At 38.7% G+C, this 24,784-nt stretch overlaps 1 protein-coding gene across 2 annotated transcripts; it reads left to right on the top strand.

Moving 5' to 3' along the window:
- Positions 1-6,442: 6,442 nt before the first annotated feature.
- LOC140938455 (secretory carrier-associated membrane protein 1-like) lies at positions 6,443-23,032 on the top strand. 2 transcript variants are annotated; one of them, XM_073387929.1, is made up of 10 exons: positions 6,443-6,605; positions 6,701-6,802; positions 10,239-10,349; positions 12,393-12,431; positions 13,853-13,919; positions 15,494-15,625; positions 18,207-18,381; positions 19,581-19,682; positions 20,515-20,632; positions 21,641-23,032. In XM_073387929.1, exons 1-10 carry the CDS (start codon positions 6,552-6,554, stop codon positions 21,794-21,796), a joined length of 1,056 nt encoding a protein of 351 aa, XP_073244030.1. In that variant the 5' UTR covers positions 6,443-6,551; the 3' UTR covers positions 21,797-23,032. The 2 variants fall into 2 exon arrangements, with proteins under 2 accessions (XP_073244030.1, XP_073244031.1); XM_073387930.1 differs by lacking the exon at positions 18,207-18,381 and adding an exon at positions 17,231-17,399.
- Positions 23,033-24,784: the final 1,752 nt, after the last annotated feature.

Raw genomic sequence — 24,784 nt, 5'->3', positions numbered from 1 at the left:
TTTGTGTTCGTCCCAAACTGACTTCTAAATCTGTCCGCCAGAAGACCTGAAACGACCCGTCCACTTCCCGCAAAAGGCGGCCCCATTGAAGCGGGGATGGGACACGCTGGGGGCTCCGTCCGCCATTTTGTCCTTTTTTGTAATATAGACGGGAATCATTTCTCGATTGGACGTTGCCCTTGCGGGCAGTCCGATAAAAACAGAACGACGAAGAGGCAAAATTGACTTGTTTGGTAGCATACGAGAAAGCTCTCCATTTGGAGAAGTCGTAGCCTGCGTAGCAAGCGTTTCCGTGCGATTTCGGAGCAAAGAACGAGGAACGAGAGTCAAAGACCGCGCAAAAAATGGCTCTCGTTCCGAAAATCACGTTACTTGGTCTTTCCTTACTCCGAAACCCAACGGAGACGTTTGCTACGTAGGCTACTTGTTTGGTGTCTCATGTAATTGCCCATTTCTGGCGTTTCGCAACAGAGTCTAGGCTCGTTTTCCGCCGGCTTCTGTTTCAATGCGTTCTTGAGGGAGAGGGGGGGGGGAGGGTGGCTGGGTTGGGTAGGTAGGTAAGGGTCACGAGCAACAAACAAACAATTACAGCAAGAAAAAGAAGTCTTATTAAAAATATAAACACTAATTCAAGGAGACAACTACCTCGTTTCAATCATAATCTCATAGCTGGCCGTTTCTACTTTCTTCCGAAAATTCATAAACAGGAAAACGTGTCTCCTCTTAAATCTGATTATCATGATCCAAGCAGGCTCATTCTCTCTCTCAGCATGATCACATCCCGGGGCGGGAGGTGCAGGGGTGCTTGAATTAATTTTTGCTGGGTATGTGCCGCTGCCCGCTGGTGTCTCAGAACCCCTAATCCATTATAGTCAAGAGATTCTCTCTTGTTATAGTCTATTCTGTGGCCAAATATAGACCCCACCTTATATTAGTCACTTTTGGGAAACTGTTATTTTCGCGATCCCAATTTAGTTGTATGCATCTACTTCATAAAGCCTTTCAACTGGGCCTTCTAGTAACTCCAGTGAAAATGCAACCTTATTATAGTCTGATCCAGCCGTGAAAATGGGACCCCATCCAGCGGCACATCCCTATTAACATATTACTAGGAAGTACCCCCCCAGATCATAACAAGCAATGGTCATTTTTTTTTTTGAAAAAAATAGTTTTTTGTAAATGTCAATGTTTCTAGTTCTTATGTGTTATCTGTGCCTTCTTTCCGCTCCCCCGTCTTTCACTTTTTCTATGTTGTTCCATAGTCCAGTACGCGTCGTTTTACTTTTCCTACCTCAGTTGCAATAGAGAGAAGAATTGTGACGTCACATTACCACGGAAGCAAAATTTCTGGATAGCAACAATCTTACCTAGGCCATTTGCATTGTTAATCGAGGGCTAACGTTTTGTTCCCAAGTGCAATCATACGCAGGAAAGTCACCGTTCATGTCAATATTAATTTTTTTTCGTTTTTTTTTTCTTGCCACATTTGCAGGACTACGGTTTGTTGAGTTCCTGAAATTCTGTGCTGCGTTTTGATGTAATAATGATCGTCTTTTTCCCGAGAAATATACAGTGAAATTCCATATTTCTAATACTAAGCTACAGTAGAAGAAGGCGATCATTATTACATCAAAACACGGCACAAGGATCTTTTTTCCCATTACATTCTTATTCTAACAAAACTTTAAGAAAAAATGTCCCGAAAAGCGCTCGAAAATACAAAAGAAATGTGCTCATGTTCCCTGGACATCCTATAATACTCCTTAAATCGAATTAATTCAATATGGCCGCCGTATCGGTAAAAAGGTCTTTTTTTTCCTTGTACGTTCATACATATGCCTGTTGTATATGCTTACAACCTCAACTTCACCAATATCGATCAATATTAAAGGTTTTCTTTTCAGTTTCATTATTTGATTCAGGAATCGGGATTTGATTTAACGAAACTTACTAGTTTTAAAATACTTTCCTCTACAGACTATCTCTTAACTTTTTCTTCATCAGACCTCTCCGGGCCCTGATCGTCCACGGCTCGATGTGATCTCAACAAGCAACTGATGGCAAGAAAAGAAACAAAAAGCTTGTGTTAAGAAATGTGATTGAGCTAAATTTCTGACCAGTTTTTTTCTCGATAGGACAAGGTATGACAAAAGTAAATAATAATTTCTTACATTTTCATACTCTCATGTTTCAATGTTGGCTCTTTTCCTTGGGAGCGCGGCGTCAGGTGGTGCAACTGCACTTTATGATAAAACGCCATAGGAATAACAAGAAAATAATCAATCAAAGTATGAAAATAAACCTAACAAAAATTAAAGGGTACTTTTGTTCGCGGGCTACTTGGACAAGCTGAAGATACATCAATGTGAAATTTTTGGTCTTCGGTTTTCTCAGTAGCAGGGTATCGACCATCAGTCTAACGCTCGTTAGCTATGTTTCTACACGAATCATTTGAAAACAATTTTGTGAAAAATATCATGGCGTTTAACTATAAAATTAGTTGATTCTACTTACCACTTTAATACCAAGTCCTCAACGGATTGTAATATCGCCACGTCGGTTGGTCAAGACGTGGAAAAGCAAGGATAGCCTTGAGGTTCCGAGCTCTGTCGACGCATGATACATTTTCAGTGAGTTCGTGAGACTTAGCAGTGATCCAGATCGTCTGAATTATTCATAAAGTCATCCTGGCAACTTGACTTTCCTCAGTTTTCATGAAACGCAAGCGATCCGCAATCTTTCAGTGGAAGAGTAGCAGCTGACAACGATGTCGTTAAAAATTTTCAAAAATAATGTTGGCCGAATTTGCGCATGGGTGAACAAATTTGAATCATTATTATATTTTCTCGCAAACATTCGTGAAAATCTATTAATCGTACGGAAAAAGTACCTACACAGAAACGCGCGTAAAATATTCATCTCATTAGCACAGCACAAAGGTTGGACCGCGTTAGTGTCGCCCCATGTAAGGGAATCCAGGACAGTCTTGGATTCTGGATTCCATGCTGTGGATTCCGGATTACGGGTACTGGATTCCGGATTCCAGCACAGTGGATTCCGGATTCCAAAAAGAGCTGGATTCCATTTTTTTACCGGTTTTAATGCTTTTCTTCGCACTTCGTTTTCGTGTTCGAATCTTGCTATATTGAAAGACCCGGGTATAAAATTCTCGCGTAGAAGTTGACGCGTGCTGCTTTGAGGTTTTAGGGCGGGCAATGATAATGAAATTCAAACTAGTGTTGCGTTGAATTTGATGTTAAAAAGAACCAAAACAACAAAAATTTAGTTGGTTCATACTTAAGATGTGCATATAACCACGTTTTGTTAGAAAAAAACTTCACGGCTCTATCAAATTCGTTGTTTAACACGTCGAAAATTGAGGATTTATTTCGAACATGCGCTCTTTCACCGCCTGTCACATTCCTGACAGGCAATAATCGGATTTGACCAGATCTCGCCTTCGGCTTCGTCAATAAGAGATCTGGGTCTCTGAGATGATCTGGGGTCTCTAGGATCCATTTCAAACAAAAAAAAAGTTACGGGCTAAACCGATCTCAGATCGGTCTAATTTTTAAGAGCGACCTCAATGTGAACGAGGCCTATTCAGGAGCACAACTGTAGAAAGAAAACATGAAAAATTCGTCTGTTCCTCGACCGAATCTGAGATGACTGAGAGATCAAGAGAGACTTGAACGTTTCTGACACGTTGGCTCATTTTAAGCGTTTTACAACCATATAGCGCTCATTTATATGATATTTTCTCCACGGACGACGTACAGCTGGGCGTAAACTTCATATCACATTCAATTATGATTGAGAAAAAAATCAATCTTTCGTTCATGTTTGTGACTTGCTTACCGCCACGTTACAGTCCACAGATAGACACAAACGAAAAATCATGCAGCTTTGCCTTTGGCACGTTTAGATCTATCAGTCAGCTAAAAATTGGTATAAAATTTCACAACACAGTATTACACGTACCTTTCTCTCTCAGCCTTTTGTTTTTGCTTGGGCTTTCCCATAACGCATTTAAAAAAAACAATAAAGGAGAAAAGAAAAATCCAACAGACAACAAACTTAAAACTCGTCTCATCGATGTGGTGGCGAGATTTCACTCGAATGCGGGGGATGAATGAAAAAGACACCCACCACGTCCTTGCAAGTGATTACTTTAGTGACAGCTGATTGGTACGGTTCTGACAGTACCTAGCTTATTTCTCAAATAAAGATCATCGAAACCATGAAACTGTTCTCACCGAAACTACTAGGACCAAATTAGGGACTGGGAGACTGTGAATTTCCTTTTTTCTTTTTTGGTAAAATGTTGAAAGTGGACGTTTATTTTCAATTGTGAACCAGGAGGACCAGGAAGGTTCAGGAAAAGGTTCACCCTAGGTTCACCTTTTCCGGTCCTATGCCAGGTCAAACTGCTTTTGATTTTTTTTAAGTTCAGCGAAGCGAGTGAAAAACAGAGAATCAAACATAGCCAGAGGTTGAAGCTATTCACAACAATCCAATTTATACCTTAAAAAGGCTGCGTTGTATTCCCTCGAAAACCCCCGAATTTTGTGATCCTGCCAGCCGCTCATAAACAAGAGTTCCCTCGCCGACCGTGACCTTGACCTTTCATATGCAACTCGTGAACAATGGTTTTTACACCAGATATGCCGATATTACACTGTATGTCGTCACGTTGAGGCATATACCCTGAGGAGGCTTTCTATAGATGGTTTTTCTTTCGAGCGAGCGTAGCTCAATCCAATCTGGAGTGGATCTTTCGGTAACTTGGATTCTGGATTCCAATCTTTAGTAGGATTCCGGATTCCTAGTGCTGGATTCCGGATTCCAAAGCCCAGGATTCCGGATTCCACAAGCAAAAAATTCCTGGATTCCGGAATCCGGATTCCCTTACATGGGGCGAGTTAGTGAAAGTATGGCGAGTTAAACTAACAACAGAGTTAAGAACCGAGTAGGGAACCGAGTTGGCAAGCGAGTTACACAAACTTTGGACGATTTGGTTATTGATTTGAGACAAGTTTTTGGCTGTTCTTTTTGTTGTTGTTGTTGCTTTTTAAAGGAAATCGTCTTTGTACTGAAGCATCAGTTCCGATCAGGGTTTGAAGTCAGTCAGGTTATAGCGGGGATAACCACACATTGCTCAACAACTTTGTCGTAATAACTTTGTCGATCTAACAATGAATCAGTGAAGCAGTTCACTACCAAACTTAAACCATGTTTTTCTAAGACTTAGTTCAAATGTGAACGAGAGGGGTAGGAGAAAGAGCGGAAAGGATACTAGGACCCTCGAAAAGAAGAGGACCGCTACGCAACCTATGGCGTTCTGTATGGCTGCTGGCGTTTTTGTCCGACTCCCTCTCCTCTCTCCTCTCATTGCTTTTTCTCGCACCCCATTAGGTCTCTGAATTCAAAGGAAACAAGCAAGTCATTAAGCGATTTATAAAGGCTACTATGGCCTATAATGTACTTGAAATCTGGATGGAAATTTAACTTCTCTTACATTGAGGCTCTCATAAATGCCAGGGAAGTCCGCTGACCAAAAAGCCAGAAGAATCTGGGTAGGTCTCGGTACGAGATTGGTCAACAATGACAAAGATTGACAAAGAACAGACCAAAGAACAGTCTTGAGATACCCTGCGAGCAGTGGTTTCTCCAGGCCGGACGCTACACTACGTAGCGTCCGGCCTGGAGAAATCACTGCTCGCAGGGTAGTAGTTTTTTTAGACGGATAGACACGAGGATAGTTCAACTTTCCAGTTCACGCAATGACTCGGCGTCGGTAATGAAATGGCCTTTTTCACAGAGGGGAATAAATAGGGAAAAAATGGAAAAGAAGGGAAAGTGGGGACAACAGATTTCCGGGAAAAACAGGTGTAAAAATGGAGTAAACACGACCAGAAGCATATGACACGACCGAAAACAGTTCTAAGTATGAAAAACAAAACATGAACCTTTTGTCCGCATTTATCATCGATATTTATGGATTCCTTTAAGTAATTTGTGACAAAAACTAGTCATGACAAATCAAGAGAGAATGCTTGGACAAATAGATTGAAACATAGAGCGGTTTTCATTTGAGTGTCGAAAAGGAATTGGTTTTGCACTTTCTACACGATGCGATTGGCTTAAAAGATTCGCGCCACCTTTTCATCCAATCAGAAGTAAAACCAAAGCCAATTGTGACGCGCTCGCATGCATTTTCCCGCGCTTTGCGTCAGCCTCATGTAATTACTTCGAGTTTTGATTGGTTCAATGTATTGTCTGTGTCCTATGTGATTGACCAGAGTAATTACTTTGGTTTTGGTTTTACGACACTCAAACGAAAACCACTCTATACGTCTGTGTTTATTTTTAGAACAATCGCTAATCTGTCGTCAGCGTTTCCTTTTATAGGTCACATGACAGTTTCCACGTACACATGCGCAATCAAATTTGCACTGAGTAGGCTTGAGGAAATTGGAGTCGGTGTTCCTTTTCCAAATTTGACACCCAAAAATACACTTTTCCTCGCTTAATAGGAGGGAAGTTGAACCATGGCAAGTTACAATGAAAATCCCTTCGCTGGAGACTCGGAAAATCCATTCGCCGTAAGTTATTATGACCGAAAGACCTTCCTCTTTCGTGACTTACTTCTGAGATCGAGTGACCAAGCTCGTTTAAAAATTTCTCTTGTGTATTTCAGGATCCTTCAGTGGCCTCGCACACCAGTAATGCGGCTCGCGGACTTGAAGACTTCAATCCCTTTGCAGAACAAAATACTTCACAAGCAAGCGGTGCTGCAAAGGTTCTTCATATGTTTGTTTTTATTTCCCGTTTGTAGGTCTTTCGTACCACCAGTGATCATTAAATGATCATAGTGTAATAATGTACCTAGGATCTCAAAAACACAGCAAATGTGCCTGCTAGGAGTAATTGTCATCGTATACGCCTTTTTTGCATTGATTATAGTCTTGGAACTTCGAAATTAAGCTTACGTAAAATAAGCATACCTGAAATTATTTTGCTCTTTACTCTTCCATATCTTTCTTCACTCAAATTTTGCTGAATATCTGTTATAATGATAAACTATATAGCCTAAATTATTCTAGAATAGAAAATGCGAGCTTATCTAAACTAACTGTGAACATGTGCTTCATTTAAGGAAGCTTGATCGCAAATTGATAGAGATCTTTCGGTCTCTGGATTATATTCTCAATAATATATTATATAGATTAAGGCCCCCAAGATCTATGGCAGATGCATCATATATATTGTGCCCATTGTTCGTTTAATCTAGATGATTAACCTCATAACCGTAAACATTGGGGTGTGTTCTATGGTACACGGTGGATGACATGTATCTTACCTATTGAAAATAAGCTGTTTTTTGAATATCATTTTGCAAAATACACCTGTTTGATAAATAAAGAAAGTGTTCAGTACAAAACTGGGACTGGGTATAAAACATGGACTAGGCAGGGAAAGCTCTCATGAAGAATAAAAATGTTATCGATTTTTTCAGATTATGCTGTCTCAACATTGCTTGTCTCAACATTGCTTGAACTCCTCAAGGACAAATTCACTCTTTTGTAGAAAAACTCAAAGACAGATGTTTTTGTTGGTTTTTACCCACTATATTAATTTTGTTCGCCTCAAAGGGACGCCAACATGGCATCTCCATATAAAACCTTATAAATTTGTGTAACACATTATTCCAAGTATCTCGCATATGAAATATTGCATAGACCTGATTATTAGCAATGCTGTTTTCAAATTTATCTTCTCTCATTTCCCATTTTCTGAACTTTCTGTCAAGGCTCAAAATAATGGACAGCAGGTCGCCTGTCATGATGACCGGCCAAATATTTTTTAGCCTGGACAAACCCCGATTTTGGCCAGTCAAATAAATGAATAATATATTTTTATTTGCCTATGGAATATCGAATTACGCTGGCAATAGATCGTTGTACTGCCTTGACGTTAAGGTTTTTGTTGGCAAGTTGATGAAAAATTCCTTCACATGTTGTTGAGTTCCTTTCCAGGATTTTCGCCTGTTTTCATGTCCGTTTATATATACCTTGAGTATCATTGTACGGCAGTGGCTGAAGTCTCCAAGGTTCGTCCTATATCTGCATATCAGTGAAACTTGATCCTTTTCGTTGCGTGGCGCGTGATCAAAAGTTTCGTCCACAACGAAGAAACGTCACTAAATATTTCCAGCAAAGAAGTTGATTTGGCGAGAAATCTGTTCCACAAACAGCGTATTTGTCATCAAAAGTCAATAAATATACAGCAGAGCTTTCGTTTGGGTCATCGCGCAACACTTTATCATGAAGGGCTTATTAACGTCAACAGAAATTTGGATAACGCTGTTTACAAGAAGGAGGATTTTAAGCGCCAAGATAGGCGACGTTCGTTCTCAATTAGCTTTATAGTTTTTATCAGACAATTCTGGAAGCAGGTCCGCAAACGAGATTCATGTTCAACGTAAAGAAATTAGTATAATTATTAATCAATGCACTGAAATTTATTCCTGGAGAAACAGTACAGGACGAGCAATCGATTAGCCCGAATTCCGTCGAAGGTGATTTTCACAATCCTCTTACAAGTAGATGTGAAATGTTTCATTGAAAAAAAACTGTTAGCTATCCTTTAGTTTTCCAACAAATAATGGATTATCGTTAGTGTATGTTTTCCCAAAGAAGGTCACATTACTGATCACAGCAAGGCAGAATGCACAGTACCGACCTGCTGTATCGTTGCATTACTCCACAACTCAGTTTGTTGTTGTTTCGCTTTGTTGCGTTTCATCATGACATAAAATTTATTACGGCATTCTTTTTCTTTAAAGGGTTTAGTGCAAAGCAGCAAAAAAAGCCAAAGAAAAAAGAAATCATTACAGCGTTATAGAGCAAAACGCAATAAGCGTCAACTATATGGAAAATATTATAAAATGTTCGCATCCAAAAATGACCAGTCAAAATGACCAGCAAGAAGAGAGTTTGACCGGTCAAGCCCACGATCAGGCTGGACGTTGTCCATTAACTGGCCGTTATTTTGAGCCCTGTTCTGTTTTGAATGGTTTCAATTTTTATTTTTGATGGTGTGACAGTGACAACAGAGAACAATACTGAAATTATGAATATATGAAAACCATATACTTTTTATGTGAACTGCAGAGAAGAATATTATTACATGTATTTGAAGGAAGATCATTGCAGTTATATACGCATCATATACTGTAAGACTAGTCTTGCACAAGTAGCATTTTATATGAGTCAGGAACTGTACCTTACAAGCATGTAAGATTTGCCTTTTATCGAATCAAAAAGACCTTTTTTTACCATTTACTCTTAAAGTCAATGTCTTATTTTTTCTGGTGTAAATGACTCTACTGTGTAAGCTGATTGTGAGGTGAATGAAGGTTATGTTTTGCACCCAAATGTAGTTCACAGCTGAGATAATGTTCAGAAATAAGCCCTTAAACATAACCAGACAGGCACATAATTTACACCTAAAATAGCAATTCTGTACTTGACCACTGGTTGGTTATATGAGTGAGCCGTATACGTTAGTCTTCTAATAATCTTAGTCTTGGCGGCTTGGGTTTTTTTCCAGCTACAGTACTGTGAGGATGACCTGCTTCAGTCAAACCCCGCTTTATATACACCCACTTAATACGGACACCTTGTTATTATGGACAGTCTTTCTTGTCCCCAGCCCTCACATTATTTAAATTTAATATGTAAACATTCTATGGCCCCTCTTAGATTCTGTATTAACCCTTTACACCCTAAGATCAAAATTTGTTTCACGAAGCATTGATATTACAAGGAGAAATTTGATGCTTATCACTCTTAGGGCTTAAAGGGTTAAGGGGTTTGAGTGTACTTTCATAGAAGACAAAAGGAAGATAGAACCAAAAGAGTTTCTTAGCTGTTCAATTCCCCACCTACTGATCCCAAACACCCAGCAACTTTTTAATACTAGTGACAGCCCTGTTTATTGTTTTGCACTGATATAATCATTGCAATGGTTCTTAGTTCTCCACCGGAAAATTGTGAGAATCAAAGGTTGTGCTTGAGGAAGCCATGATGAAATGTTAGGGCAGGGGAAGAGAGCTTCTCCTGACCTTATGGTTATCTCTTATCCATAAGATTTCCAACTTCAGATTTAGGAGCTAGATTTTGACAAATATGTATTCCTGATAATAATGTTTTTCTTGTTTGTGGTTATTTTAGCTGAAGACAACTCCAGCCGCACCACCACCAGCTCCAAGACAACCGGCAGCATCACCTTCTGCATCGCAGCCTGCAGTTCTTCAGACTAAAGAGGAACCACCCCCTTATGTGGTGTGTGCTTGTATTTAACCCTCTTGTGATGTAATAGCAAATTAATAGCAATCTTGTTATCAGTATGATCAATAGACTGATTGCAAATGTGATGACATATGCACGAAAGCGAGGCCTTTTGGTGGCAACGGTTGCTAAGGGTCAATTTTCCTTTTTGCTTTAAGAGAGTTTGTTGTTTTCATTTTCTCGAAGTGTTTCTATCAAAGATCTCTTGAGAAATTACCTAATTGTGGACAAAATTTATTTGAGTGATCTTTTCTTAAAACTTTAGGTGTTATATCTAGGTCAGTGCTTTGTCACTGCTCAGTGCAAGCAGTCTTTATTATGCCTATATTTTCCTTGCGTAGAATAGAAGTCAGTGACATGAAGACCAAATTGATTGCTCCATAAAACACTCTACAGTCACTAGGCAGATGGGAAAGCTTACTCAAAATGAACAACCCAAAAGAAAACTGCTTGAAAACTTTCTTAAACAGTTCATAACGAGAGGGTCAAGAGTTCAGAAACATTGCCTGCACAGTTTATGTTAAAATGGCTCATGGAAAAGCAAGGTTCAGTCTTGGAAGTTCTAAAGTACGCTAAAAAATAGCTTAACTCTTCTGGTACATTTTTAATTATAACAGTTCATTATGCAGAAAACTAAACAAAGTTCCCTAGATATATTAAGTTCAATTGTGGAGTGAAAAGAATTAACCCGCTCCTTGCCCAAAATATGACTTGGAAAGAAAAGGAAAAGCAAAACAACAACAACAAAACCTTGATAGCCCATTTCTATGCCGCAATAGGCCTTTTTTGCTTTTAATCGCAGACCACTCACCTTGTGTTATTTTTTCGATTCAACCAGTGCTGAATGCGGTCCTGAGACAAATAGTTTCTGATGTTATTTAAGTTCATATTGAAGATTACCTTCAGTTGTGTTAGCTTGCGTTTGACAGCTGGTTTGATGCTTTGAGGTTGAAAGAAAGGTGGGCCAAGAATGATACGAAAAGAAAATAGCAATGCACCTTTAAGGGCTGTCCTATAATACTTAAGAATTCACAAGAGCTTTTTGGCTTTGACAATCTGATGTTGTAAGTCAATTAATAAGGAGGTCCGATAGAACATGATTCGTATCAGAAGAGAAAGTCTCTTTGCAATAACGGTGTGGAGAAGGATAACAAAGCTATTCCTTGAGTCGATGATACATAATCAGTTAAAAAGCAGTTCTGCATGAGCAGCTTTCACACCTGTTTGATGACTATTCTGTCCTAATGCTTCGCACCTGCTGTGTCGAAGTGCACTCTATACATGAAAAGTAAGGGCATAAAAAGGGCTGCCTTAAACCAAACTGTATCGTAACCCTGACCTAAATATCACTTTTATAGTGCAAAGGAAAGATATTTCAAGTATATTTTACCCACAATTAGGTAATTCCTTTACAGAAGTTTAAAAGAAATGCTTTGAGAAAATGTAAACAACTTACTTTTTTGAAGCAGAAGGAAAGGAAGAAAGACCCTTAGCAACCATTGCTACCTATAAGCCTCGCTTTTGTGCTTACGTCTCCATATTTGCAATCAGTCTATGATAGTAAAAATTACATAACATAAGAATATATTGTTTGGGGGGCCTGAAAGGCAATTTTCTTATCTCAGGCGACAAACCCCTTAATAATTCCTATCTGAAAAACGAAATTAACATTATCTCCCCTAGATGTTTGGTACCAAAAAAAAAGAGCCTTTTCCATGACTTACATTGTATTTTTGTCAACACTTTTGTGCGCTAAGAGCAAATTTATGGTAAACTATGAATGGAAGGCATCCCACCCCCTACCATACTTATAAATACCCCCTACTATGGTTGCCCATTTCTATTGATGATATTGCTGCCTACTTAAATTTTTTCTTCTTCTGCTTTTAAAATTTTTGGGAAATTTTCTGGCCAGTATTTAGGCAAAAAAGAGGCAAAACTTGCATGAAGTACAATAAACTGGTGAGTTTACCTAATGTGCATTATTATAACATGCAATATTGTTATATTGTCATTCTATTTAAACTTTATGTGCAGGTTGAAGAGGAGCAAGAAAACTTGAGAAAACGTCAGGAGGTATGTATACTGTAATCATGACAAACATTGAAGAGGAAAAAGATTTTGTGCAAATTAGGCTAATGGTAATTGATTCACTTTAACAAGAAAGTGCAGTTTACAAGTTTAGGCCAACAAGGACTTTTGAGTTGTCGCTTGTGATCTTTGCAGTAATTCCTTTTTCTATATGCTTCAGAATATGCAACATTTTCTTGAGATTGTCACAAATGTAGGTAGCAATGCAAAATCGCAGAGTATATTGTTAGAGAAATCTAGATTTAACAAAGAGCCCACTGAAGCGTAGTGCACACTGTGTTGAGTAAGATAACTTTTCTGGCCTATAAAAAGAAAGGAAAGAAAAAGGATTGCTCGAAAGGAATGCTTATTTGTTTTATCATTTCGTACAAATATGTGATTAGTAATATAACAATGTTTTTGCATTAGGCTGAGTGAGATATGAAGAATATGCAGATTGAGGAAATTGAACAATAGGGGGAAAATAATATAATTATCTCCCCTAGATTTCTGAGATCTGCTTAATTCTTTAGGTCATACCTTTAGGTCTTAGCTCCCTCTTTGCATGACATCCATGCCCATTTTTTTCAGTCAAGTAATTTACTATTGTTATTAGTGTTTACAAAATGTAAAGGCTAGAAAAAACACAAGGTTGGCATTGTGGTGAGAGCACTCGCCTCCCACTAATGTGGCCCAGGGTTCAAATCCTGGTGTCAACACCAGACATTAAATTTTGTGGGTTGAGTTTGTTGTTGGTTCTCTCCCTTGCTCTGAGAGGTTTTTCTCCTGGTACTTCGGTTTTCCCCTCTCTTCAAAAACCAACATTTTCAAATTCCAATTCAACCAGGAATAAGGCAGATGAAGGATCCTATGTGGACGTGCTGCCTCTAAAGGCTGGTTTTCACTAGCGACGGAGTCGGAGTCAGTGTCGTAATCAGAAGCATAGAGTTTATGATCTAGTGAAAACAGCATTCCGATTCCGCTTACGACTGTGTCGCTTACATTCTGCTTTTGATCTAGTGAAAACGAGATTGTCGGAGTCAGAAGCAGAAGAGGAAGACCTATACCAATCACAAAGCGTGGGAATGTGCACTGTGATCAAGGTTTATCCTTCTGCTTCTGCTTCGGACTCCAACAATCTGGTTTTCACTAGATCATAAGCAGAAAGTAAGCGACAGAGTTGTAAGCGGAGTCTGAAGAAATGGAAACATTCTGATTCTTCTGACCCCGATTCCATCGCACTTATGACTCCGCTTACGACACCGATTTTTTTTTTTCACTAGGTCATAAGCACTCTTAAGGCTCCACTTACGACTCCAACTCTGACTCCGTTAGTAGTGAAAACCAGCCCTAAATCATTATTTTATTTATTTATTATATATTATTAGTGAAATGGTATACAGTATTATTGTATCTTTATTTTGTAGGAATTAGAGCGCAAGGCAGCAGAGTTGCAGAGAAAAGAGCAGGAGTTACAGAGAATGCAGTTTGGAGGTACTGAACAGTAGGGTTGGAGAATATTCTATTTTCATGTTCATTTTGGCTGATTGAAAACATTAAGTCATGCTTCTTACAGGTCTTTAAGGTCAGGGCACACCCACTGTGTCGACAGATCACTCTGGCTTATGTACAGGTTGCATGATGAGTTACAAGAACATGTTGCAGTGACACATCAAAGCGACAAATCACTTTGTGTGTACAGGAGAATTTTTGTAATAATCTTTGTCTCTGCAACAAGTTGCAAAAAACATAATCAGACTGAATCTGTGCAACTTTTTGCAGTGACAAAATTCTGTTGTAGAGACAAAGATTTTCATAAAAATTATCCGGTACATGCAAAGCGATTTATAGCTGCGATGTGTCATTGTGACATGTTGTACATGTCACCTAGTGTGTACTGACCTTTACCTGTCCAACTACCTGTTCTGTGCTACATGATTCTCGTAGTACAAAAATCAGTGAATATTAAAGTGTTAATGATCTGTCCTGGATGTAAGATTTGAGTTACACTGTATGTGTAATAAGGCCTTATGTAACTCCTGGGAGAATAATTATAGCGTTTTATCAGAAATCACTCAATCCAGGCAGTCCTTGAAATAAGCCTTTCACAACTATCAGTAATTTCTTTCAATACAAAATTTGCGGGATTTGTGTTTGTGGCGCACAATGCACCAAGGTTGGCAATGGGCCTTTAAGTGTAAGGTTTATTCATAAACTGAGATTTTTTCTTTGCCCACCTGAGGTAAAATTAAATTACTAGGGACCAACAGGCACCACCAGAAGACATCCTCGTAAAAACAACTTTTAAGTTAATTAATGAAGTAGTGCGGCTGACAATAATATTGTTTTGAACAGATAACTTGAGCTGTTTAAACGGATGACAATAATTGTCATCTGTTTGAACGGCTCAAGTTATCTGTTCAAAACAATATTATTGTCAGGGGCGCAACTTCATTAATTAACTTAAGGCTCGGCTAACAGATCGAAATCAATTATTGATTTCGAGCTGTTAGCCGAGCCTTTCCTTTTTTGAATGGAAAGCCCGAGCCGTTACAACTGATGACAGTTTTAATCAAACAGATAGCCTGAGTTATTCAAACAGATGTCATTGCTTTTTCAAATGGATAACCAGATCTGTTTGAACGGATAACAATTTTTTTTGAACTGATCGCCAGAGCTGTTCGAACCAGGGTTTGATCAGATACCAAATCTTTGCAGAAATAAGCCTTTCACAACTATCAGTAATTTCGTGGGACACAAAATTCACGGGATTTGTGGTTGCGGTACACAATGCACCAAGGTTCGCAATGGGCCTTTAAATGTAAGGTTTATCTATAAACCAGGGACCAACAGGCACTACTAGAAGACATCCTCGTTAAAACAACTTTTAAGTTAATTAATGTTTTCTAAAGGCTAATTTTGTATTACTTTTCCATCACTCAAAGGTACCCAATACTAATTTTCATCACAATTTCAACAATTTTTTCTTAATTTCTTCTAGTAGCATTACAATAAATGAAATAATAAATTAAATTAAATCTTTACATGTATTAACCTTTATATTGCAGGTTACAGAGAAAACAACTTTCCACCTCTGCCATCAAACTGCCCTTGCAAGCCATGTTTTTTCCATGATATTACCATTGACATCCCCATTCAATATCAGAAGACGTGCAAATTACTTTTCTACAGATGGCAAGGTAGGGCTGGTCATGATCAAAACATGAATTGTTTCTTTTTTGTTTCTTTCTTCCGTAGAAATATGCCATTGATTGTAGAATTTTGTGGTAGAAGAAAAAGAATGAAAGCAGGTTTTATGTCAGCCACTGGCTATTGGTGTGATTCAGCACCTGTGCATATTTAACCTACATCGTTAGGGCAGAGAATGATGTCATGTTTTTGAGCTGCTCCTTTTTTCAAGGAGTACAAAGAAAAACTGGGTTTTTTCGAGAGGCTCTTAACCCCGCCAGGGCTTGAAAAAATAGGGAAGCAGCTCTCACAGTTTACTTGCCTGGGCCCACTTCTTACTCGTCTTAGTTAATGATTTTGTTGGAGGGTGACTTGCCTGGATCTTTGCCCTTGGGCAGCAAGTAAGCTTTAAAAGTTACTTACCCAGCAAGAAAGTCTACTTGTCCGGGATTACTAGACTTTTTTGAGTCCTACCTAGCAAGCAGAAAATATAACGGAGGGAGTGAAGTTACTACTTACTTAAAAAACATCACCACTGGACAAAAATTAAGTTTAAACCCTGCCCCTGATTAGAATGCCAACTCCCCCTTGTCACCCTGCCTTGTTTGAATCATTCTTGTCTTATCAGGGTTCCAAGTAAAAGTCAACCATCCCATATGTACATTATTCTTTACGATAGACTATTAGTAATACTTCAATCTTTGTCTTGGTGGCTTGTATGATTGTCATGTGTTTATTTTCTTTTTTATTAAAATGCTTTTGTCAAACTTTTAAATGTAAACCTAGAAAGGTGCCTTATACTTTGCTTTGAATTGGCATTCATTTGGAATTTGAAGGCTAAAAACTACAAAAAAAACCTCTGCTTTTGGCAGTATTTACTTTGAAGTATAGTCATTCAAGGAGAATGTTTTGACCAGATCTCCGAGGTAAATCTTCAAATTGAATATAGAAACTACTTCTGATCAGATGACCCCAGATTTGTGTATTAAATCCTGTAAAATACAACCCAGTAAAGATCTTCACCCGGCAGTTTCCATTAAACCTTTTTGATACCATCCAAATTGTTTTAATGTTGAAATGACCATAAATGATCTGATAGACTCCCTCTCTGAAGTAAATGCCTTTTGTCTAATAAGTGCCTCCCTTACACTAACTTTTGAGTTTGTATTAGAACACCCCCTATCTAATGGACGCCCCCCAGTCAGTTTCTTGCCTGATTAACAAAGGCTACACATTGCACATCTTGTCCAATGTTTGAAAAGTTCAAAGATAAATAGGGTAACAATGACAGTTCTCACAATGATCCTGAATGAGGATTCTGACGTTAAGGTTGAAATTTGAAGAGCAATGTAGATCTCTAGACGGCCTAGAAGTATTAATAAATAGACTGGTTATTTTGCCATCGATAAACTATATTGATTTTTTTCCCGAAAACATATTAGTTGTGTTGAACTTTCTACAAATATGAAATAAATGCCTCCTATCTATTAAACGCGCTCTCTTGGACCCCTACAATGAAATAAACATCCCAGGCTTCTATTAGGTTGGTATGTATCTTGTATCTAGCTGCTGTTACTGTTGTAAAAAAGTAGGTGAGTTTTTTGTTTTTCTTTCAGTCTACTCTTTCACAATGTTCTATAACTTCCTTGCCGCCTTTGCCATGCTTGTTGATGATGCTGAGCCACTTCATGAAGGCGCAACATTTGGACTCTCGATACTGTACTTAGTTGTAAATGTACCTGCGTCATTTTTGGGGTGGTACAGGCCTGCTTATAATGGTCTAAAGTAAGTAAGGATAAGAATCACAAAAGTTTAAGTCAGCAAAGTGTCAGCTTGAATGTTTCATGAAATATATATTTTTTTAAAATATTGCTGGTAATTTTGTGCCTGTTGCAAGGGTAAATTAGTCTACAACGACAGGTAACCCAAGTTCGAAATATGACCATCAGCCTTGTTACATAAGGTTAAAAATATAAGGATTTGTATGGTGAAAAAAATAATTATTACTATAATTACAATTATTGTTACTGTAACCTATGATTGTGAAAGTATTGAAATAAAAATTGGCTAACCTCAGCGGCATGTGTTTCTTTTTTCCTGTGTGGTTTCTGGGTTGATTCATGGCCATTTTATGCATGTTAATTCAGCTGGTTTGTTCTCTCAATAATCTCAATTAAAACACATAAAATGGCCATAAATAGACTTGGGAACCACCGAGGAAAGAAGAAACACACAAATTAAGTGAGGTTAACTGAGTTTTTGTTTTACTTTCATTCTTAGGTTACAGAAACTGTTGTTTTTTACCATGCAAATCCTTATACATGTATTTCAAACGTTGTGCAGCAACACCGATGTTCATGCTTTAAGCCTTGCCACCTGTGTTGAAACCAACAGCAAACAGCGGTATTAGCTGATAGCAGGTGGCCACTGTTGTTATATACTTAAGGTTTTTTTTCTGTTTGGTTAAGTTTTACTAACAATTCCATGGCCCTTTTCTGATGCATTCAGGCTGGGATAATTTATAAGCTGACTTAAACTTTTTTATGATTACTGGCTCTCTTAGCTTCCCTATCCATTTCCTTTTTGTTGCAGTTTACTGTTTTGTTCTGTTCTTTAACTTCCTTGCTGCAATGGCCCTACTGATCAAGGGACCTGGTGACTCAAAACTGGATACTGGTGCAACTTTTGGCCTGTCAGCCTTATACTTAATAGCTAATGTCCCCTTATCCTTCATTGGCTGGTACAGGCCATGCTATCGTGCTTTCAAGTAAGTTTTTTGTTTTACACCTGCATGCAGGACTGGAAATGTAGGCCATTTTGCAAACTGGCCGCATATTTCTCACCTTGGAACTTTTACAGAGGACCCAGTCTGCAAATTTGGTATCACACTGATTCCACAACCATATAATGAATGAAGAACATTCAATTTAGGTTTCTAGGAAACTGCCCACCCACCCCTCCCCTAAGGGACTTGTCAGAAATTAGTAGGGGGGGGGGGGTGGGAATTTGAAATGGGGGTTCGGAAATGAGGTGACCCATTCCTGCAATGGGAGTGAAATTTCCTAACCCTCCCCTTGAGCTTGGCCTAAAATATCATGACCCTCCCCCTATTGTATAAATGAGAAAATCTAGTTCTTGCAATACACTAGGGTGAGTCAGTATTGTGAAAACTCAAAATATGTTTCTAATCTGTTCTTTGTAATGCAATAGCTATATAAATACATTTTAGATGACAGCATTAAGAGTCCGACTCTGATTCTGACAGCCGATCACTTAACGGAATAAAGAACTTCCTTTTTCTTTTGTGGGTGAACCTATACATGATCATGGGCATATATTTGCGTGACCCTCCTCCTTTAAACGGCCCATTTTTCATGACCCCTCCCTTTTCTGCAGTCTCAAAAAGTTGTGACCCTCCCTCTGTTCCCCCCCCCCCCCCCCCCCCCTCACCCCTGCTAATTTCTGACAAGTCCCTAAGCCAACATTTTGTCCTAAGAGAGTATTAAGTGATAATGTTGGCTTTGAGGAGGGGTAGGTGGGCAGTTTCCCAGAAACCTAAATTGATCCCAAATTTGCAGTAAAAATTAAACCCACCATATTCCCATGTAGTGATATGAAAAGTATCTTGGTGAAATGAAATCCCTTTAGATCCGTAAGTTGTAGTTAGGTGTAAATTAAACTGAAATTTGGCATAATTATTGCTTTTAATTCACTTTTTCGTTGATCAAAGAGAAAACCTTCCAACACCTTTACTGGATGCTTGTCTTTGGTTATAGTACAGCCTAAAATCAAGTTGATGACTGATCCTCTTATAAATTCATGAAGGATTTGAAGACTTGATTGGCGATGATTGATTCTTGTGTTTGTTACATGTTTCCTGTCAGAATAACCAAACCGAAACAGCCTTTGTTAAAGTTTCAGTTAGTTGGAATCAAGTGTTTTTTTTCCTTTTTTTGTATTTTTCAGGAATGACAGCTCCTTTAGCTACGTGATTTTCTTCCTAATCTTTTTTCTGCACATAGGAATAAATATTTTTTACTGTCTTGGAGTTCCTGGTTCAGGAGCATGGTAAGTTCTGAGCATACTTAAAAAATCCTTATAGATTACCCTTGTCCTTTTCAACACAACACACAGGAACTTTTAATATTATATCCCATTAAAATTTAATCTCCGATTAGCTAATCAGCCTTCGCACAACTGAGCCCAAGGCATTTCCTCTATTTATTATCATTCAATCATGGGTATTATCTTCTGTAAATAGTTGTTAAGTCAAGGGCATACGTCTGTGGTTAGTCAGCAGTATTAATTACCGATTATTGATTATCATTTAATCATCCCCAGGTGACCTGGCCGTCAATGATAAGCCAATCAACATTGAGCCAAAATTATTTTTAAAGCTGGACAGAATTCTTTCTGTGCCTAGACCGTACAAACCAGCAGCTTTGATGGATTGTCAGAAATGCTACTGTTTTCAGTTAGAAACATTCACAGTCGTCCATTCATATAAGTACTTCTCATCTTTCTGATACCATCTAGAGTTCTACATGTAGCACGACGTTGGAAACAATCCCAAAATTCATGATAAATTTAGCACTCTAACTACCCGCTACCACCATGAAAGACAAAAATGAAACTGATGGCTACAGGCCCCTTGTGTCATCTGGGCTTCGTATTCTTCTGTTCAAAAGCATTTTCACGGATACGTTTCTCGTTTCTTTATAGAGCATCAACTCATTACATTGCAGGCGAAAAGAGTAACTTTCAAGCTTTCATTTCTGAATTGAAATTTAGCGCTAACCCTGGGTTGTCTTAACCCTGCTTTGAACAACCCGGCCTTGGACTGTATTATTATACACACGAGATTTACTTTATATATTGTTTGTTTGTTTTCTTTTTTCAGTGGTTTTATCAATGCAACTGTGACAATACACAACAGTGTACCAGTTGGAGCCATGATGTTTGTGGCCGGGGGAATGTTCTTGATTGGTGTGATCGTAGATATTTTTCTTCTTTTAAAGGTTTGTCTTCTATATAATCGTGCCAGCTAATTGTAGCTAGCTAACAGGTATCATATGATAAATCAATCTGATTGCTGGAGATACGTTTGTAAAGGCGGGGTTTGAACCCTGGTTTGACATGTCATAACGTTGTATACAATTACAAGATGATCTTCACAGCTTGGAAAAATGGGAATCCGACTGGTGAATGGAATTTAAAAATTATACGGGTAACACGCAAACATACACCTTTCATATTTCATTAAAAACTTCATGGCAAGGTCCTGGAAACTGTTGATACTACTAAAGATTTAGGGATCAACCTCTCTCACGTGATTTACGCTGGAATGATCATGTAATTGAAATTACCACCAAAGCAAACAAGACTCTGAACTTTTCTACGCCGCAATCTCCGCACTTGTTTGGCCAAATCCAAAGAACGAACATACAAAGCCCTTGTTAGACCGATTGTTGAATACAGTGCCGATGTCTGGGAGGCGAACTATCACTCGCCACACAATCAAGCTGTACCCTTGCGTAGCTAAGAACATACAACAGGTCGAAATGATTCAACGCCGAGCAGCTCGCTGGGTACTCGGGCGCTACGACAGATTAGACAGTGTCACTGATATGTTATCTTCTCTCAAATGGAGATCCCTGGTGCTCAGGCGATCTCACGCACGTCTCTGTCTGCTGTACAAACAGTGTAATGGATTAGCCTCTTACGATTGCGACAAGCTTCAGAGAGAACATAAGAGCAGAATGGACACCAGGCTCTCGTCTCTCAGTCATCGATTTGAGTAGCTACGTTGTACATGTGATTATTAAAAGAACTCTATTTACCCTAGGAGTTCACAGTGGAACAATCTCTCACCAGAAATTATAGCATCTACTTTGCCATGTTCATTTAGGCAATCCCTGTGTAATCTTACATATTGATCAGTAATTTTCTGCAATACTCTCTTAAGAGTGAAGACTTAATTGGTAAATAATAACATCCTGAAGTAAAATATTTATTGATGTTGACAGGTACACAGGATATACCGCATGGCGGGTGCAAGCTTTGAGAAAGCTCAGGGAGAGTTTGCACGGGGAGTGGCCAGCAACCCGCATGTGCAGAATGCAGCCACAGAAGTAGCGGCAGCTGGGGTGCGCAGTGCTATCTCGGGTGATAACAGGAAGTGATCAACAGGTTTAAGAGGACATTATTATCACATATTTATGGACAAACTGAGGCTGAGAAGCTGTTCATAGACGTATCTGGATTCCGAAAATATAGAGACTCCATTTGGTAGTGGTATTAAGTTGATCAATGCAACTTTAAACCTGAATCTTGGTTGCATTTTTTTTTTTTTGAAATATCAGGTTTCTTCATTAATCAGGGCTCAAAAAAGCCCGATACACCTGGTATTCTTGGACAAAACACTGTCATTTTTCTTGCTGGGCGAGTATTTTTTTAAAGCTTATGTGCCCAATGAGCAAGAATCCAGGCAAGTCATCTTGTAACTGAATCGTTCAGCAATGGATCTGTGCAAGCAAAGTGTGAGAGCTGTTGCCCAAAAGACAAGGTGGAATTCGTCACTTTCGAAACGAGAAGGGAACTGGACTCCGTTTCTCGAAAGGCGGGGGAAGGTGTTTTATGTTTGCCGTGTTTGCATCCAAGATTCAAGTTTCAATAATTCTGATAATGATACAATGAAGCTATCAGTTAACGAAGCAAAATTGACTGGTTTGTGAGCTAGGAACTGTGCTACTTTTACAAAGGTTTTGATTTTAAATTTGCCTTCGGGCCCGAAAAGTTTCCGGGCTTTTCGAGAAACAGGTCCCTGGGGCCGAGTTAACTTTCGCAAAGACTTCTGGGACTGTTACTGGAGACAGGGAAAGAGTTGGCCAATGGCTGACCAGCGCGTCCCCAGTAACGATCCCTGAAACAATTTCATGACGCATTTCGGCTCCATTTCCCTTCTGTTCTCGGCGAATTGCTTTTTTATGAGCCCTGCCTAAGTAATGAATTTTTCAGTTTCTCATTCTTAAGACTTGCTGTCTTTACAGAGGAGTAATTTGAGGAGTTGTTAGCTTTTTTGCCAGTCGTTTTCAGAAAATTCTGAATGTAATGTTTAGTGCGGCCAATTCCAGCTATCCACAGTTTTGAATTAGTAGAAGCATATATTGATATTATAGAATTAATTTAAGAGCCACTTAGTACAAGGAGAGCCAACCAGAGTTACTCTGTGACATTTTAAAGGTGTGTTATTTTTTTATACGTCATTGTGGTGAAATGTCGCGCAGACCTGTAAAGAATTAAATTGCTTGTAAACATAGTACTGAGGTGGTGTAACCTACAACCGACCAAACGTGGAAAATTGTAAAATTAATCTTATTTGTTGAAAGATATGGAGTAAACAGTGCAGACTTACCAAACGTACGCTGAGTTTATGGTTTTAGAAGGTTTTTTTCTTCTCAAAATCGGTTTAGCGTGGCGTAAAAATAGTTTGAGTCTCACGCGCGCGAAAAATACAATGACTGAAATTAAAATACAATGACTGCCACCACAGCTAGGCAGGCTATCCCAGCTGAAATCTTGCACTCGCATTCATAACACGTTGCAATTTCCAAGTATGATATTCTGGGATTCCATATAAAAGGCTATTACAATAATCCAATGTATTCTGTTAAGTTCGCATGTTTCTTATAAGTTTGCACGCGTGTTATTAAGTATGCGTGTTTGCATGTCTTCTGTCAAGTTTGCATGCTATTTATTATGTTTGAATTTCTTCTGTTAAGTATGCATAATCTTTATAAGTTCGCACGTCTTCTGTTTGGTTTTCATGCTCTCAATTAAGTACGTATGCTATATATAAAGTTTGCATGTGTTCCGTTAGTTTGCATGTGTTCCGCCCCCCTCGGTACATTTGAAAATCAAGAGGGCCTCGACGATCTCACGAAAAAATAGGGGACTGTGAACAGTCTATCCCTTGCTCGAAAATGCTTGTAGCAAGGGCTAGTAACATTATAATTGTTACTTAGGGAAATCACATACCTGACAGTGTTGATATTCTCGCATCAATAACACGAATTTCGTCAGATGATGAACAAGTGCTGTTGGGAACAAACCTAATCTCAACAAAGATAACGGCAAAAGAAACAACTCGTTACCAAAATAAAGCATCTAAAAAATAAAAGAAAATACAGGTACTCGAGAAACAGCCATCACCATTTTGGGGTTTACCCGTAAGCGCCATAAGAAACTTTTTTATTTGTGGTTCTTGTTTTGCAACAGGGGCAAATGAGTTCACTTCTGTTGTTTACTTATTTTAAGTTCTCCATTCTCTGACTATAGTAGACGACAACATGTAAAGTACTACGTTATACTCTTATTCTAGATTTTATCGTCGGCAAATAAAAGATAAGTATATCAATCCTATCTCCATAGCTGGAATCAGTGCTTAACTGCCATAGGGCTTGTTATTCAAGTCTTAAGAGAAACTCGGGGATTAATTTCTAATAAAAAACCGTTTTGACAGTAAAAACTACCTCAAGCTTAAAAGACGATTTCCTAGCCAGTGAACGAAGTCGGCGACTCAATTTCATTCCAAGGTATTTTTCGGATACCGATTCAACCTAGAAAACAAATATGCTGAAGAAAAACAAATAACCGGTTCGAAAATGTTACCATGTAACAGACATCATGTAAACTAATATTCAAACTATTTGATGCGGAATTATTGCGCTGGATTGGAATCCTAGTTTATCTAGTTTTAATAGTAGGTTCCATATATCATAGACTGAAGTATCAGTCCAGGGAGCTCCTGCCTCCCTTGTTTGCTGGGTTTGAATCCCAGTTTATCTAGTTTTAATAGCAAGTTCCATCTATCATAGACCGAAGTATCAGTCCAGGGAGCTCCTGTCTCCCTTGCTTGCTGGGTTGGAATCCCAGTTATCTAGTTTTAATAGCAAGTTCCATCTATCATAGACTGAAGTATCAGTCCCGGGAGCTCCTGACTCCCTTGTTTGCTGGGTTGGAATCCCAGTTTATCTAGTTTTAATAGCAAGTTCCATCTATCATAGACTGAAGTATCAGTCCAGGGAGCTCCTGTCCCCCTTGCTTGCTGGGTTGGAATTCCAGTTTATCTAGTTTAAATAGTAAGTTCCATCTATCATCGACTGAAGTAT

This window comes from Porites lutea, chromosome 5, assembly GCF_958299795.1.
Source record: "Porites lutea chromosome 5, jaPorLute2.1, whole genome shotgun sequence".
NCBI classification, from domain to species: Eukaryota; Metazoa; Cnidaria; class Anthozoa; order Scleractinia; family Poritidae; genus Porites; species Porites lutea.
This window is presented reverse-complemented; position numbering and strand designations above follow the sequence as displayed.